This window comes from Periophthalmus magnuspinnatus, chromosome 3, assembly GCF_009829125.3.
Source record: "Periophthalmus magnuspinnatus isolate fPerMag1 chromosome 3, fPerMag1.2.pri, whole genome shotgun sequence".
Taxonomy (NCBI): Eukaryota; Metazoa; Chordata; class Actinopteri; order Gobiiformes; family Gobiidae; genus Periophthalmus; species Periophthalmus magnuspinnatus.
The window spans coordinates 18,216,592-18,235,418 of record NC_047128.1 but is presented as its reverse complement, the minus strand read 5'-3'; the positions used below and the strand labels follow the sequence as shown (position 1 = coordinate 18,235,418).

The following is an 18,827-nucleotide window of genomic DNA, read 5'->3' as shown; positions in this document are numbered from 1 at the left end:
ATTATTGAACAAGAAACTTCCAAGACATGTTTAATGTCGTTTTATTTTCATAAAATATAAAGCATTTGAAGTAGTAAAGGTTACATTTGCCTTCATCTGACCTTGTAAAAAGTAAACATTTAAAATATCTATTTCTCATATATCATTTCAGATGTGGATTTTGAGAAAGGCACTCGGTAGCACTAGAAAATCTTGCCGCATTTTATATCAGTCATAACCAGGGGTGCATCGATTCAGCTTTTTCTGTTCCAGTACCGATGCCGATACTTTGGCTTTAAGCATCTGTCAATACCCAATATCAACCAGCACGAGGGCCGAGACTGAAAATTAACTGATAGGTTTTTTTTTCTTTGAGCATAAATGGCATATGTTTAAATATGACCTAGATATGTGTTGTAACATAATTTCAAGTAACTAAAGAACAACTTTGAAAAAATACAAGTTCAATAAGTGTTTTGGGCCAACACTGATCAGTCAATAATCTTATTACACCAGTTTATAGACCAAAATGAGATATTGACTGAACCGCTATCTGATATCCATCAATATGTTCAGTATTGTATCAGTGCATCCCTAGTCATAGCAGTACATAACAGTGCCATGGGACTTTATTTTATTTTACTTTACTTGCACAATGTTGTGTTAAGTTTATTTAGCAATATTTATTTATCTTGATTTTGAGTATTTCTATTCTCTGCTGTACTTAAACTGTGTGCTGTAACACTAGAATGTCCCCATTGTGGGACAAATGAAGGTTCACTTATCTTAGTCATACGGCAATAAATAAAAATGCCACAACATATATGATTTTTTTAAATTGATGTCTATTAAATTGATATCTATATAAGTAAACAAAGAGTTATGTAGAAGTTTCTTTTCCTCGTCCTCAAGACGTATTCAGAGGAAGGGTTGACAAATAACACATACAAGAGCCACTATGACGCCCACAGCCAAAGACGGTGCTTTTTCTGGTGCTGCAAGTAAAAAAAAAAAACATGATGTAAACAGTTAGCTGAAATACTTTAATAAAGACAGGAGAGGGCACCAGCAGCTTCCAATGTTTCTGGTTAAACTCTCTTTTCTCCCTTCTTTTTCATATTAAAACTACTTACAGTTTTAGTTTTTATAATCTTATAGTCAAATATGAGGAGTAATATGTTTGAGTATGTTTTTTTAGTTAACAAAGCCAATAATAATAATGAATATTTTAAATTTAACTTTAATTACTTGTGTGTGATGTTAGAGACTGAACTAATTCCTACTAAAATTGCGTAAAAACCTTGCAACTAGTACTTTGAGTAGTATTTTCCATGCATACTTTATACTTTTACTTAAGTATAAATTTGGCAGCAAACCTTGATCTCATAATTTTTATCCATGCAATTGTTTTTTTGCTTGATACCAGATTTTCAGTTCTCTTGCCACTACTGATTAGTATACAACCTAATAACAGTGACTAATACGTTCACACTTACACAAACACTGCATCAAAAATTAAACTAAACTAACTAATCTTGGAACTAAACCTGGACAAGACCAGGTCTAGAACAGAACCAAACCAACTCTACATTAGGACTATACTGAGCTCAACCCAGGACCAAACATCATTAACAAGATACAAGGCTGTTATGTGTGTTTGTTGGTACAGAGAGGAGGAGAGACAGCTGTGGATTGGGAGAATTGTACAGTACTAAGTAACTTCTATGATTTAAAATGTAACTAATTACAATTACAAGTACAGGTTTAAAAATCTAATCAAAAAAGTACAACTGCCTCAAAAATCTACTTAATTTCAGTAAACCCTACGATTAACCAGTACCAGAATCAAGGACAAGTATGAATGCCTCCAAATATTCCCAGAACCTGTGAAAACATTTTGGAAATATCTTACCATGAGAAGTTGTGGGAGCTGCGGTAGTGGTGGTAGTAGTAGTGGTTTGGGGAATGGTGGCATTAGTGATGGGTGGGGCGCGGGTGACCACGAGGCTAACAGCAGGGGACTTGATGGTGTAGGAGCTGCTGAACACGTTGTTGATCATGGCGCTGCGGGTGAGCTTGGTCTTGCACAGGTCAGGGCATTTGGCAGAGGGCATAGTGGTGATGCACAGGTTCACCGTGCACTCCACATACATCTGCAGAATCAAAAAAAGGTTCACACAATCACAAAAATGTTCAAATCCCTAAAAATCTCAAAGCTCACAGTGTAAAAAAAACCTGAAACCAACTTTAATACGTTGTTTTCAGAAAATATAGCATTTTCAAAACAACAAAAGGTATCATGGTGATCCAAATATGATATGTGAAGTATAATACCCTCTCTTTAAAGATTTAGAATTTCAGCTGATAAAAGTTGTGTGTATGTGCAAAATGTGCGTGTGTTTTTGTTGTGTTTACTTTACAAAATGCTTCCTAGTGCTTTATTGTGTGATACTGCTACTAGGTCATGGTAGTGGATTAGGATTGGATTAATAATGTCAAAGTCTAATGTCTTCAAAGTATGACATATTCATATTTAATATCACGGGATGCTGATCTCCTACATACTGTGGATCCTGTGGATTTTAGGTCACTTAGATCCAAGCGGTAGATTTTAGTTCCAGTAGATGATGTGACCACCTCTAAGGCACCTGCAGAGGCTGTACACCTGAAAAAACAAAAGAAATCCAAATTCACTTTCCATTTGTTGTAATCGCATCTTGTAATAAAATAATGGAGATTTAACATTTATGGAATTTTATTTATTGAAGCAGTGTTGGGTGATATGGCCATACAAGATGTGACATGATAGTGAAGAGACATACGGTCAGCACACAGCCACCCAACCCCATAGTTTATACCTACTTTTTGTAAGACCTTGGCCATGTGACAATTGGCTTTTTTTTTTTTTTTGTAAAATTACCACATAATGATTCCCTGATGTTGTTTAATGCCAAAATCAAACACCTATCCTCACCCACTCCTCCTACTGGTCATCCACCATTGCACTCTGTGAGTGACATGTGGATTTAAAGGACCTATATTATGATATTTTCTGATCTATGTTATAATGTCGTTCCCTCATCAAAAACTTACCTGGAGTTGTGTTTTGTTTCATTCACATGTTTAACACACAAGTCCTGCATATTTAGGCTGAGTTCTTCTCTTGATGAGAAACATACACCTTCACTAGAATCATTTGGATAATTTCAGATCTGTTCCCAACTGAACTAAATGTAAAAGGTACCTGATAACTTAAACATTACTGCTTCAAGACATCACAAGGTGAAACACAGCATTTTCAGCTGTAGACAAACTACTAGTGAAGGATTACTCAAACATGTGTGAATGAAACAATAAACAACTCCAGATATGTTTTTGATGAGGTAACAACATAACAACATGGCTTAAAGCTCACATGAGTTAATTTTGTGTAATATAGGACTTTTAATCAAGTGTAAACTTTCAGAAAAAGCACATAATGTAAGTTACCTCTTAAAATATAAAATATTCAAGGAAACAGGAATCATAATTATTAAATTTTAATTGTAATCTGCCTCTAAGAAAATCGTGATATGATTTTTTTTACATATTACCCAGCCCTATTTTAGGTCACTGGATCACTTCATAACCCTTAAAGTATTTTGTTTGGAACAGACTTTTCACACAGCACTCACCCTTGATCCAGGAGAGGGTGGGACACTGCAAAGTCCTCCGTTTCGGACTCTGAACAGCTGCTCACCAGAATCTCTGCCCGAGCTATACTGCAGTTCGATGTCACATACAGGTCCAGGGTATCGATTTTGCTGCCGATTTGCGAGGTCGTAGTGGCAGCAGCAGCACTAGAGTTGCTTGCAGAGGTGACGGATGAAGTATTAGTTGCAGTACTATTAGAGGAAGAACTGATTGTGGTGTTTGAGGCTTCGGGGGCAGATGTAACACTGGAAGAACTAGAAGAGGTGTTGTTTGCTGAGCTGGTAGTGGCAGATGTGCTCTCTGCTCGGAGTTCTCGCCTCACTCTCTGGTTGTCATAACGAAACACTGGGCTGGAGGTGAATTTTCCCAAAGGCCCTTGACCCGGGAAGTAGAATTCCAGCTTAAACTCAACAGTACCAAACACTTCTTGCTCTTTGGGGATGCCGATTTTGTAGTTGGGGCCTTTGGCTAGGACACTGGGGATGCGGCAGGCCAGGGGAAGCACCAGTATGGGTTGCCTGCGGATGACCTTATTGTAGGTGCGCACGGTTTGTAATGTGTTGGTGTAGATCAGCTCGCCAGCAGTGTGCTACATGAAAAAGAAAAAAAACAACAATTAAACAATAATGTGATCATAATAACCAACTCTTAAAAAGATGCAAACTTAACTTCAGTACTGAGGAACAGACTCGATACGCAATGCTGATTCAGATAAGACAATGATCATTTTAAAAAAAACCTCTTTACTTAGACAAAAGAATGTGATTTTCAACATTAAATTGTATAACTTTCTTTTATATTACCATGTGACCTTATATAACCCTAATTTGTAAAGCAGGGGTGTCAGACACATTTTTACCGAGGGCCACATCAGCAAAATGGCTGCTCTCAAAGGGCCAGATGTAAAATAAATCAAACTACTTTTTTAACTTGTGATAAAATTACTTTTTAAGACCATCATACCTTTTAATTTATCCTGTCGAGGGCCACATAAAATGATGTGGAGGGCCACATTTGGCACGCGGGCCTTGAGTTTGACACTTGTGTTGTAAAGTAAAGAACATCAACAGTACTGGTTTGACACGTTTAATATTTAATCTCGCTTATACTATATACTATACTCAACTGAAAAAGAGTAGCTCCCCAAACTTGCCATATTAATTTTATGGCTTTAAGGTTGAATGATGGCACCACAAGCTATAGTAGGAATTTCGATTTTGTTTAGTTACACTGACGGAGATATTGAACTTATTTTTATTTATTTTTTTTTTAGCAAGGACACATCTCATCTCATGTTATGATGGATTATTAATATTTGCATAGTTGATAACATTTGTGGTTAAACAGACGCTTTTAAAAGATAATTGTCTCTTGTTTGATGAATAAGGAACAAAAAAAAAGATAGAAATCAGCTGTGAAGTGTCTGTTTGGACCCGTAGCAATGTTATTGAGGAGGGCCAGCTCTAGCTATAAATAAGTGAAAATCTTGCCCACCCAATTCAACCAACTACTTAATACGAACGCACATGTATACCTCTATATTTGCCCATCTAAAATTTCAGTCTGCCCAGCCAAATTCACCCGTCTAAAGCAGGGCATTTATAGAGATGAGCTCACAAGGTGTTTTACACATCAAAATGGAGAAACAATCTAAAATCTGATGCAAAACGAGACAAAATGCGGAATGAGTCTGGTTTACCACAGCCTTGGTGCCACAGCCCTCCAGTGGGATCCGTGCCGTCAGGTGAGTGTCGTTGTAAGTGACGGGGCAGGAGGGGCTGTTGAGCTGCAGTTCAGAGATGTTAATTTTGGAGAAGGAGCCGATGGGCAGGACCAGGGACATCTCGGTTTTTTCACAAGTCAAGACTGCAGCGGGTACAAGGCAGAACAAGATATTCACAAATATTCTCATTGTAATGGTTTGTCAGTTAAAGTTTTTGTTATGATCTTACCTGTTCCAGTAGGAAGAGCAATCATTTCTCCTGGAAAATGAAAATAATGATAAGTCTCTCCGCATGTGTAGTAATTTTGCCTTGTTTATTAATTGAATGACACATGAACAACCAAATTATAACAAACTCATAACACTCAAGAGGCCTAAGGGGGAAAAAAATGGTTTGGTTCAATAAATCTAGTTTCTGGAACAATAATTATGAGATAACACAACAAGTAAAAACAAAAAATCACTCATTGACTCACTCACCGATTCACTGACTCACTGACTCACTCAATATGGATGGAATAGTGCAATCTTTGTTCAAATTTGGGTCTGAACAAAAGGTGCCAGTTTAATCAAGCTGTAGACTCACTGTGGGGCTGTAGAACATTAGTAGTTTATTTGATTGACCAAAATTTGTGTCAGTCAACTAATCATTTTATTTACATTTAATATTTCCATACTTTATCGCAACAAAAAGGTTAAGTTAATGAGCATGTTACCTGAAGATTTGGTATTTTAGTATAAAATCTTTATATGTAAAACAGGCAGCTTAAACTAATGATTCACAAGTTTAATCTTTCTTTATATAAATACGTTATTTCCTACTTCTTCTCTGCAAAAATAGGCACTTTCAGACAAAAAACACAAATAGGTTTCAAGGTTTCATAACTGGATGTGAAACGCTGATAAGAGGTGTTTTGTTCTTACGTTGGTACAGCCACACACATCTGGGCTCGGACTGCAAACTGGAAAGACAGGAAGTTACCGTCAGCCAACAATATGTCTGGTATTTGATAAGAAGATAAAAGCGTGGGTGTGAAATGACTTACTTTTGGGTATTGGCCACAAAGCAGATGGGCAGTAGACGTGCCAGCTTGTTCTCAGAGCGCACCCAGGCGATATTTAAAGAGGAGATGGGTCCCACGGAGAGGAATTCAGTTCTGTAAAGCTGCGGAGGCCCAATGACTGCGATCTCCGTCACACTGCAGTGACAAGCACACACAAGGGTTTATTTTGTAATGTCAAATCAGTGTTTAAAAGCGCACAGTCGCTTTTCAAGTGGAGGGTCCGCCATCATCTTGTTTCCATGGAGATGTTATTACTTTACCTACAATGTTCCACAGTACGGAATTAAATGTAGCGGGAAAATGGACGGGAAAATTATGTCAGCAGGTTACACCAATTTACAGATCTGTGAAGCGACGATCTTGTTCACGTGTGCTTTTTAAACAATAAAAACACCACTAATCAAATAAATAACAGGTACATTTAATGACATATTGTGGAATATTACAAGGATTCCAAGAATTAAAGGCAATGTATCTGCTTAAAATGAACTAGTGCCTGTTTAACATCAGTTTGTGGTGGTCCAAAGGTACTCCTCACTTATGTTAAATACTAAACCGACTATCCTGATTATTCACCATCATGAATTAATAAGAGTTGTAGCGGTGAAGCTAACAGCAACTACTTCCTGTTCTATTTCCTGATTATTGGATAATAAAATACTTTATAATTAGATGCAGACAGTTCACAGCTGACTTATTTTGACCTTGAAAGCTGCTTATACAATATATCTCAAAATTTGGATACAGGGCCTTTAAAGATATTCAGATTTTTATGGAGACAAGCAAATGGCAGATCCCTCAGCAGAAAAGTTACACAGTGCACCTTTAAGTAAGCACACCGGGCAATTTGTATAACCACTTTTTTAATTATATAAATTATTTCACTGTGATTTGTTCCCATACTTTTCAACCCATTTTCATGATTGAGGGGAAAAAACAGATTTGAAAACTTTAAAGAAGACCTGTTGTGCTTGTGTCTGCTAAATCGTTTTAATCTATGACACCTGTAGATCATTATGTTATAATTTGGACATTTTAAGTTAGAAAATTGCGGTGCTCAATGGGACCTGATGTTGCCATAAACGTCAGAACGACAAGGAGCCGTGTAGCTGTCGGCACATCACACTAGCGAGCAGCAGATTTGTATTTATTTGTACCAACATGACTACACAATGCTGCTAAATCCTACATGTTTCACTGTTTAAGATAAGACAAGTGGAGAATAAAGTATGTACAGATCAGATGGCGTATATAAGTGGCGGTGAAATCGGGGGTTGATCGGCAAAATGATGCCTTGAAAATAAGCAATTAATGATTACTGAAACATGCACGAATCACTCCATGTACAACTTCAGCTGAGGAAATGGTGAGGGAAAATAACTATAACATGGTGAAAAGCGTTGAGAAGTTGATTTTGCATAATAGGTCTGCTTTAAATGAAAAAAAAAATGTATTGATTGATTTTATAAGTTTCTTGTTCTAAAAAAGAATGATTACTGTATTATGGACAAGGTGAATGTTCACAATTTTACATCCGATTAAAAGGTGTGATATGATATTGGCATAAATAAAGTCACATTTTTAAGGTATAAGCAGTTCTCTTGGTGGGGGTAATCATCTTTTGTGCACAAGAAACATTGTTTTACGAGAATGTATGTGTCAGTATTGTGTTTACCAACCTGACTGCAAAATGATTCCATAGTTTAAGATCTGTAGACTATGAAACCAAAACTACATCATTGCAAGTACACAATGAGATTAGTGAAAGTCAATTATCTGTAAATATTGTCACTAAAACTTGTTATTTCTTTTTATTTGTCTAATCATAACTGTGGTGTAATTTTGTTTTTGTTTTTTTGGTCCTTGTTTACATTATGGTTGCTAGGTAACAGTTATAGAATTATCTCTACGTATGTCATATCTGCTACCAATGTCCAACCAGGAAGTAAAGTTATAAATTTCACTAAAATAAATAAAAATAGACCAAAAAAAAAAAAAAACATGTTTGAGGGAAATCTAACTTTAGTCTAACTTGTTATGTACACTTTAATGTCCCATATGTGGAGTGGCACTAAGAGCAGGGAAGAGCAGCACCTCTCATCGTTTGAGTCGTAGTTAGCGGTGAAGGACTTCTCGTGGAATGGGAGGATGTAGAAGAGAGAGTTTTCCTCTGGATTGTTCGCTGAAGCCACGGGCTCTGCACTGCAGCTGTGGTTCCCCTGCTCAACTGTAACAAAAACAACACAGACATTACAGCATCAGGGTCAGGTCAAAATGATGGCACTAAATGACGACACTAAATATTTGAGTCTTACTGGAATACTGTAAAAAATCCTTCAGGTTTCTATAGGTTTCCATAGGTTTCCATAGATGCCATCATTATCGTTCTGTTGTATGAATTTGCAGACTCAACAGCAAAGAAGTTCTATACAGGTTACAAAGCCGCTTTCAAACCTCCCAGAGAAAGGGAACATTGCGGACTTGTTGGTGCACATTTTACCTACATGAACATACTGATAGCAACAGTGTGCAGAGCAGAATAGGTAATAAATCATAGCTCACAGACACACCTTGATGCTGTTGAAGCGATTGTCTTTACCTATTTTAGTCAATGGTATAATACTCCTTACAACAGAAGTATAGCCAGACTAAACTGGACTGGAATGGACAACACTGTCATGATATGATGACAGTTCATGTCTCCAGGTGCTGGGTCTTACACTGAGGGTAAATAAACTTCTCGTGCGTGAGAAATCCAGCACGAGGTCTCTTCTCTTCAACTCTCGGCTCCTTCAGTTTATTCTACAACACACCTCGCTCATACTGTACACAGGTGCTTATATGATACAGATACAGTGTTCGTTTATGAGAGACTGACCAGTGAGCGACAGGATGAACGGGACAGCACTCATAGGCTGGCTCGGAGTGGTCTGCACGGTGAGAGGAGCAGGTACCAGGTCTTCTGCCATCAGGTAAATGTAATACTCTCCAGCTGAAGCATCACCAGTGAACGAAAGCATGCAATTCTCCTGGAGCAGAGAGCCGAGAGGGATGTCAACACAAAGGAACATTCTTATTGGTTAGATTTATGTCATTGTTATTTATGGAATAATATTGTTTAGCAGCGAAGAGTGCCGTGTGTAATGCTCGCCTATAAAAAATATTCAAAAATGTAAGAATGGAATGAAATCAGTCATTATTATCCTATGCCCCTGTGCAAAAACTGTAGGTGATTTATAATATACACTTACTCCCTCAAAGCCCCTACATTAACATGGTGAATACGAAATAGTAAGTTATTCTCCAGTGTAGGTTTTTAGTGCCATGACAGGTTTTCATATTTTTGCAATTATTTCTTGGTTTGGTGGGAGTACCTAACACTTAAGTAGCAGTTTGTGGATAAAAAGTCCGCTGCCCGTGTCACCAAACAAAAAACTAGAAAAAAAAAACTATGCAATATTTCTAGTAAATTCTTAAATATAATCATGTTAACTATGTTTTAGTGAAAAGAGTAGTCTAACCTGTCATGTGCACTTAAGAGGTGTAGAACTCACCTGGTCCAGCTCTAGAAATGAGTGAGGAGTACAGTTCAAACACTCTCCTCGGTCTTCTTTGGCAAAGCGACAGTGAACCTTGTCTCCATCCAGATCTCTGACCGACAGGTGGAAGTGGTGAGGGCAATTCTTCCGGGCCCTGCATCAAACACAAGGAGTCAGAACCAACCCAGCATGGGACAGACTCTCTTTAGAATCGGACTAGTGTTGTCGCAATACTAAAATTTTAACACTAAGGATTCGACTTGATACTCAATACTGATTCCGATACCACAATGATAACAAAAAACAAAACAAAACAAAACAAAAAACACTTTATTTAGACAATAGAATGTGATTTTCAACATTAAATTGTAGTTCTTTCTTTCATATTACTATATAAATGTAATCCCTCAGTTGTCCCAGTAGGTTCCATAGTGGTGTACAAGTTCTTATTCTGTTTATATGACTTTTTAGTATCAATACCTGCTCAAATAATGAGGATATAGTTCTTTACTTTTGATGAGCGTAAATCAGACTACAGCTGGAATGCAGTTTGTTTTCTGATATGAATATTTGACCATTTATCCATTCTTATATGTGTGTCAAAAAGTACAAATTGTGTGGCCATGTGGTATATCGTTAACATAATCAAATACTCAAACAAGTGTGTAGGCATGAAAATGAGGAATAGGATAAGCGAGCCAGCAGAGGGGGCTAAAGATCCTGCAGCAAATATGTAATAATCACAATTACACTTTTAGTCATTATGCCTTGTCCATCTTGTAGTCGTGTGCTGAAATATGAAGTGCTACTGATGTTATTTATTTAGTTTTTTGGAGAAATGTTGGTTTTCAGACTCTAGAATATACGTTGTACACCAAGTAGGGTTGTCAAAAGTATCGAAAATCAGATTCTAATCAGTACTAAAACTAGTATTGAAACTAGACACTCTGTTAAGTATTTCAAGTATGAGTTAAGTACTGAAATAAACAATATGACTGAACAGTTTCATATGGAGTTTACATTTTTTTTGTTTTAAATTTCACTTATTATCACTTATTTTTATTCAGTCCTGCAATTTTAATAATATCTTTTAACAAAAATGCAGTTAAGTCATCAGGACCATGAAGAAGAGCTAGTCTTATTACTACATGGCCATTTAAACAGAAAAATAACTAAAACTTGAGCTGGTCAGGCATCACTCATAGCATAAGGTCACTAAAACATTTACCCTTAATACATATCTTTCCACACATTTTCATTTATATTCCTCTATTCCTCTCTATCTCTATTTTTTTTCCAACTGAACAATGGAGCAACACCTTCCACATAGTTATGCAAATTGTAAACTCAACAACGTCTTTAAATTCAAGATTTTTTTTGACTTAATAAAGAGTTCGTTTGTATGTTCTCTAATTGCCTTCATGATTGATAATTTGAACTGTACTCCTTTGTACTTTGCCATGAAATATCCAAAAGGTAAATTTACAAATGATCATTTCTATTAATGACTAGACCCAAGAACTTACTGTATTACATTTTTTTTAATACTATTGATTTCATTTTTAAATTTTGTGATTTTCATTGTTTTCAAAATATTACAGTTTTGTAGGCTTGTCAAAAGTATCGCAAATCAGATACTAATTGATACTAAAACTCGTATCGAAACTAGATACCCAGTTGAATAAGTATTGATACTAAAAAAGTCACATTCACAAGACAGAAATAAACCTTTCCTGAATAGCTTTAGAATGATTTTGAGCTGTATCTAGAGAATTATAAGACCACATAGACTAGTATACGCCCATGGACCATTATGGAGCATACCTGGACTACTTAGGGATTACACAGATATAAGACCACATGGTAATCAGTTGAATACAGTTCTTATCTTTTCCTACAGTAGATGACATTCCTGGTGCTTGTGTTTACCTGAGGGGAGGGAGCAGGGCCACAAAACCTGGATGGTTGAGTTTGCCGCTGTTCGCCCGAACCATGGGATCTGCCTTTAGTGCCACATACATCTGTGTGGAAGACCTGAGGATTTCAACAAAGTCAGAATTAGGAAAACTAAGAACATTTTGAAGATTTACAATTTCATTAGCAAACAGTCTCAGATCTCAGATGTAGCATTATAGAGGATAGAGAAATTTGAGGATTTGGTAACTTCAGATGGAGGGCAATATAAAAATAAAATAAATAAATAATTAACAATAATAAATAATTAATAATAATAATAATACATCAATAAATTAATTTATTTAAAAATAAATAAATGCAAAAAAATAAATCCACAAATGTAGAACCAGATTATTATTTGTTTGGAGTTTGAGTGCTTTAGCTTTTGTTGGCAGGAGACTTAATGTTCAAGTGGATAGGCCAGTAATTACAGAGATCTTAACCATAAACAGGGGGAAAACAGTTAAAAAAAACAAATTCTACTTTAGAATTATGAAGTGCTCAGGTTAGAATAATTTTTTAACTCTCAAAAGACACACGTTTGACACAATTTATGCTTAATATCTCTGCAATAACAAGGACAAAGTTAAACATCTTCTCAGTCAGCAAAATAAAGACATAAAATATATACAAACTAACAATTTATTCTCCCAAATAGCTTCAAAAAGAGGTAACATTACTCAATCCCAAAGCTGTGATACTTATCATTTGAAAGGACTTAGAAAATTAAAGAGGCGACATGTCTTGGGCACTAAAAAAAAAAACCCAAAAAAACCAAACAAAAAAAACACTACAATTTCACCAACCTGATGCGATGTGCAGCAGTTTCATTAGTGGAATACACTTTGATTGTGTTGTGATAGCGCTCTGAAGGGGGAGTGATTTAGCATGGAGAGCAAGGAAAAACAAAAGGAAACCTATTATACATTTTAATATAATATGTTGTTTTTTGTGAATATAGCATTTCCAATAGAATAAAAGGTAACACAATTAACACCCCATAGAAGTGAAATACCCCCTCTTTAAGTTTAAATTGGCACTTTTGCGGACCTAATTCAGTAATAAATAACAATCTGGTTCAAAAATTGTGGCTTTTCAGTTTAGTCATTTCTATCAAAAACAGTGACTCTCCAATGCCCTCCCTGTGAAAATCCTCAAACTCTCTAAACACGTCATAACCTATTTAGACTCCGCTCAGCAATATTGATACCCTAGCGAGATGTTGCCCGTGAAGTTAGCTGGGAGGGTTGTCTGCCAGTGAACAGCGCACCAGCCTGAGCTTGGTTTGCTCCCAGTGAAGGGCACAGTGTTGTTCTCCACCACACAGTCCTCTCCTGTATCACACAGCCCCGTCACCGTGCAGGACTTCCCAGACACGATGGCAGCGAAGTGGGCCCGTACCTGACACACATAACACGTATTACACAAGAAGTGGACATGCAATGTTGGTAATGTTGGTGATGTTTCAGAACAATATCTCAAACTGTAAGAACTACAACGAAGTTAAAAAAAAAATAAATAAAATTACCAAAATGACTATGCAACTGCTGAATCCTATGTGTCTCACAGATTAAGAAAATATAATTGGAGAATGAAGTAAGTACAGAGCAGTGGTGGTGAAAATGGGGCGTTGACCGGAGCAATGGCGTCTTGAAAATAAGCGATTAATCTTAAATAACTAGTGAGTGAGTAAATGGTGAAGAACCAACAGGTTCAGTTAGTCACATTCACCGTTTATGCTGAAAAACACCTAAAAACACACCTTAACAGGACCATGAACTCTCGTATTGATCACATGCTTCTGAAAATGTGTTGTTTGAATCCATTTTTACTTGCGTTTTCAGATTATCTTTAAAAAAAAAAGTGTCAGTGTTTACTAATGTGTGCGCTGAACATTCTACCATAGACATACACTCAAAATGAACTACATTCTACAACAGAATCCTTTCCTTCCATCATCTCATTTTGAATGTTTCGTGTTTTGAATGCAACAAATAGTTTCTTCTTTACATCCAGTGCATTCCCAACATTTGCCACTCAGTAATGTTGTTCGCTTACAGTTTGGCCTTGAGTGGAGTCGAGGGGCACGACGTGGACAGTCATCCCCAGAGGAGGCTTGATGGAGGCAGGCCAAGCCAAACCCAAGGCCTGGAGTAGTATCACCAATACCGTCAGTGTATGCATCTCAGAAAGGAGGGGGATCTACAAGCAAGAGCACGATGTTTAACCTGCACCTGCACTATAATTATGTGACACTGTGTTTTAGAACGTACCCAGCATAGTGACATGTAGGACTTGTTGGAAGTGACGGTCTGAAAAATGTCAAAAGTGTCAGGTGTCACAGGGTAAAAATAACAAAACATAGGTTAAACATTCCGGCGAAACCAGTGCAATGGAGGTATGTAGAAACTGTTCAATTACATCTAATAACATGCTCCTTACACAGACCTGATACTTACCAAGTGTAGATATTGTTCAAGAAGTACATTAAGGATCACAAATAAACTAAATGAACACTAATAAATCAAAACAAACATCATAAAATTGTTTAGAATTTAGTTTTAAATGAACTGTGTGCTTTCTGTGCTCTTATGGTTTTAAAAAGGTACTACAATTACAACTGAACTTCATCATGTCTAGTGTTTTTGTAATTAAATAAATCACCATTTGAATTGTTGTAGCTATACTTCTAAAGTGCCAATTTTATTTTATTATTTTTTATTTATTTTTATCTATACTGACCTATGAGTTGTATGTACTGCACTGAATGAACAAGTGACATTACCTTTTATTTATTTTTTTCTGTCCTTTGTACTGTATCTGTCTACTTAATGTCTATGTACCTTGCACCTCATGCCCAAGACAAATTTCTCCTTCTATCTTGATTTAAACACGTTTTCCTCATATTTGGAGACACAGAGTTCCTTTACTTTATTAACTGTCACACAGTTTTGACACATTATTGATGCATTATGCTAATTTTCTGCTCTGACTCAAAGGAATGTTTACAGGTATTTTATTGCTCTAAAAAAAAGGTAGTGAGAATAGGGTCACCTCTCCACAGATCTGACTAGTAACTTGGTATGTTGTTCAATTCTCCAATCATTAACAGTGGATACTAGAATAGACTAAGTTATGTCATGTGGTAATACAGGAAGTGCTCCACTGTGTCTTTAAACACCCTTCGTCTTCACTAATTTGGATGATAATTTCAGACCTGGAATTGCTCATCTCTACTACAGAAAAGGTAGTTGTCAACTTAAAAACGTCTGCTTCATGACATCACAAGATGGAACGGAGCATTTTGAGCTTTGGAGATGCAGACAGACTAATAACAAAGGGTTGCTCAAACATGTGTGGAAGAGACAAAACACAACTCCAGGTATGTTTTTGTTGAGGTAACAGCATTCTAACATGGCTAAAACCTCACAGGAGTCAATATTGTCAAAACTATAGGACCTTTCACATGGCCAGTTACATCAGATTGCTAGAATAATTAGATAACCCAATAATCAGATCTCATAGCCCAATGAGGTTCATCTGGTCTTCCGATAACTTCTTTGAAAAGATTCTGTTTCAGACCAAGGTTTAGTTTGTTTTCATATGTGACAATTTGGAAACTAAAGCAAACATTATTAGGACAGAGGTCAATAAACATCATCACTGGGTTAAGGAGGTAATCGGAATACAGAAACATGCCCACAGGACTTTAAACCGTGACGAGGGGGCCTTTTTACTCTCACACTGCAGAACTGCAGGTGGCGCTGTTCTCCTGCCTCCACCAGAAGGAAGACAGTGTCAAAACTTGTTCAAATCAACTGATCACAACAACATCACATGACCACCCTGAGGAAGACAGAGTGAGGAAATTAAAATGTCAGGTATGAAACCAAACTAAACCTTGGTCTGAAAAAAAAAAAAAAAAAAAAAAAAAAAAATGGTGATGTGTTAGTTAATCTGTGGATTGTTAGAGTAACTGTTGTATTTGGAAGACAAAGTACAATGGATTTTTAAATAAAACACTAATGGTTGTCATTTTATTTATTTTTTTGGCACATTAGTTTCCCCTTTTTTGCATAATTTTCATTTAAAAAAGCTGCACAGTTAATAAAATTTCAATAATCTGATTACTCCAGAAATCCGATTACTCCAGAAAACTGATAATGATCAGATTTTTGGTGTGCATATAAACATTGTCAGTAAAGTTTGGATGGGTGACACAATTATCTAAAAAAAAAAAAAAAAAGTAGACACCAGATTTCATAAGATTTTGAGATGGGGCAAACATCAGCAAATGAACTGCAAAAATGTTACCTCACTTTTTCTTCCTTTTCTTCTATTTATTCATTTACATGTTTTTTTTTTTTTTTTTGACAACTTAAGTTTGTTTATCTCTTGGACTATCCCTTAGTTTTCAGATTACCTGTATGAATTCTGATCCAACACCATGTAATGTTTTTATTGAATAACTCTACCAACAGTAATCGTTTTCGTGGCGTAGTGGTATCTTTTGTACTGCGTCATCTGGTAATGAACACTGCGTGCAAGGATACACTTAGTACAGGGGATTCACATTTTGCACAGACTGTATTTAAAACCGGGATGGAATTGTAGGCAGCTTAGCAGAACATATTTGACTAATACATGTCTTTTGAAAACAACTATTAGTTCTACAAGTTGGAGTACAAAAATAGACTGATGCAATGTCTTTAGAAGTATGTATTTACGCAGTACCTAATGCTGCTACTAGTACTACCCACCTGTACCATTACTGATCTGCTGCAATAACTTGGTCTATGGATTCTCTCTAACCAGCTCGGATCTGCAATACCACATAAGATGATTTACTTAACCTCAGTTGTTGTTGTTGTTGTTGGATAGATTTGAGATTTCTGTTTAATAATACAATTCTGTTCAAAGTTCACAATTAATAAAAAGCCTGGGATATGAACTGATAAACGAATACAAGAGTCACATTTCAGAACTCGTTTGTACAGATCTAAACTACAGGGTTAGCACGGTTTGCGAAACTGCATCCATTCAAATTGCGATTTCGATTGCGATTAATCTTGCGAATCTACACAAAATAGCATATTCAGAACTGCTGCCCACCCCGTCCCGCTGCCTCTAATCTGCTCACTCAAACCTCTTCACATAAACACCAAAACACAGCACCAGACTTTGAGGGACTGAGCCTTGTTGCTGTCCTGAAACCCCCTCCACAACCCCTTACAAACTTTAACACACAGCAGAACATCAACAGATAGCTCAAGACCACCTGTTCAATTCTATTCATTTTAGTCTGGAGTGTTATTCCGTTACTAGATTACAAGATTAAATAGGATGATTGGTTGTATTACGGTCTATTATTTCACACACATAATTGATAATTATACAGTGTTAAAGCATTAGCTGGCACATGATTGGCACTGTTAAACAAACCACAAACTTGAATGACCTAATAAAATGATTTACTGATGTGCTTCCCTTTGTCATTTTTGATTTATTGTGGATTTGTGAATAAAGATTTAAAAGCCCAAAATGTAAGCTGATGTAGAGGAAAATAGGTTTACAGTTACTGGAATGTTTTCCGTGATTAACCGTAAAAACAAATGTTTATGCCAAGAATGGTAAAGTTGTGGAAATGATATGTCAGTCTTAAGAGCATGAGACAAATCAGTTTCTTATTGTGTTGAAATTCAATAAACAGATATTTCAAGCAATTCAGGTTTAGAATTTACGTTTTCCTCTAGCCTATGATATCCAAAAGACAATATTAAAAAGTAAAATATTATGGTACAACTTAGGATCCTGGAGGAATGACTACACCCAATACAGTTTATGCAGTTCAGTTTTTGTGTAGATTCAGTTTAGTTAATTTGAGAAAACCTATGGAAGTTGGAGGGATTCTTAAATGTTTGTCAAGCATAATGATAGATCTTTTATATATATATCCCCCCCCCCCCCCAGTACAAACACAACCCTTACAGTCAATGGGTGTCCACAGTGTAACAGTTTGTTCATTTTGCACCAAATCAAAGAGATTGAGAGATTTAAATCACAACCTAAAAATATGGAAGTAATGTGTGGCTGTGGAAGCTTTCTTTGTCAGAAGTGCTTCGTATAATTCAAAGTAGACTAGTTGACGCTTGAGCACAAGATTTAGAGCATGACCTCGCCGACAGGTAGGTTCGGGTCATTGCAAAAACAAAGAAAACCTGCTCAAGACTATTGCTTTTAACATTATACAACACATAAGAACATAACATTAATTCATAACTGTAGAAATCGTACCATAAGCCTGCGTATGGACTGCAGAAATAAGTTAATATTTGTACTACTTGACACAATACACATGATCTCTTGTGCATTGTGCAGTGTCTGATAAAAAAAAAATAAATGTACACATCCATTATTCACTATCCCGAAATATTAAAATTAGAATTACCTTAAATGCGAACGCACGTCGTTGTGAACACTCTACCATAAGTGTCAAAATCTCAGTCTAACCGAAGTCTAGCATGGAAAAAGGTCAACGTGTTAATACCACCTGCTAAATTTTAAGGAGGAGTTCTGCTAAATTTGGGCAGTCACAGAATGGTGTCAAACAGGTAGAACTAGAGGCTGTAAAAGAAAGCATGACTATGGCTGAGCGTCACTGGAACAATGGAGGAGGAGGAAAGGGGGGGAGAAAGAGGAGGAGGAAGGTATATAGAGATTGCGATCTGAGAGATTTTCTGAACCTATAGAGCACGTCAAAAATGATCTTTTCTCGCATTACAGATGTCAGTGCTTTCAGTGCACTCCCTGCGTCATTCTATACCGACCTAATGCGTTACTCAAGACAGAAACAATTAAGAGACAATAAATATA

At 36.5% G+C, this 18,827-nt stretch overlaps 1 protein-coding gene across 1 annotated transcript; it reads right to left on the bottom strand.

Annotated features, from left to right (window-relative positions):
• Positions 1-25: 25 nt before the first annotated feature.
• On the bottom strand, positions 26-18,472 carry LOC117393841 (uncharacterized). The gene is made up of 16 exons (XM_055232478.1): positions 18,403-18,472; positions 14,228-14,266; positions 14,013-14,156; positions 13,165-13,355; positions 11,928-12,032; positions 10,014-10,152; positions 9,338-9,488; positions 8,554-8,686; positions 6,442-6,594; positions 6,320-6,357; positions 5,625-5,654; positions 5,372-5,538; positions 3,654-4,261; positions 2,545-2,644; positions 1,892-2,132; positions 26-974 (listed from the first exon to the last, which is right to left on the bottom strand). The coding sequence occupies exons 1-16, from the start codon at positions 18,439-18,441 to the stop codon at positions 898-900; spliced, it is 2,355 nt and encodes a 784-aa protein (XP_055088453.1). The 5' UTR covers positions 18,442-18,472; the 3' UTR covers positions 26-897.
• Between the last annotated feature and the right edge of the window lie 355 nt (positions 18,473-18,827).

Bases quoted from the DNA above. Each gene is read 5' to 3' on its own strand.
- LOC117393841 (XM_055232478.1), bottom strand. From the start codon at position 18,441: ATGGTAGAGTGTTCACAACGACGTGCGTTCGCATTTAAG. The intron at 14,267-18,402 runs GTAATTCTAATT...GACATTTTTCAG, and splicing joins GACGTGCGTTCGCATTTAAG to ACCGTCACTTCCAACAAGTC. The intron at 5,655-6,319 runs GTAAGAACAAAA...TTCATTTTCCAG, and splicing joins ATGTGTGTGGCTGTACCAAC to GAGAAATGATTGCTCTTCCT.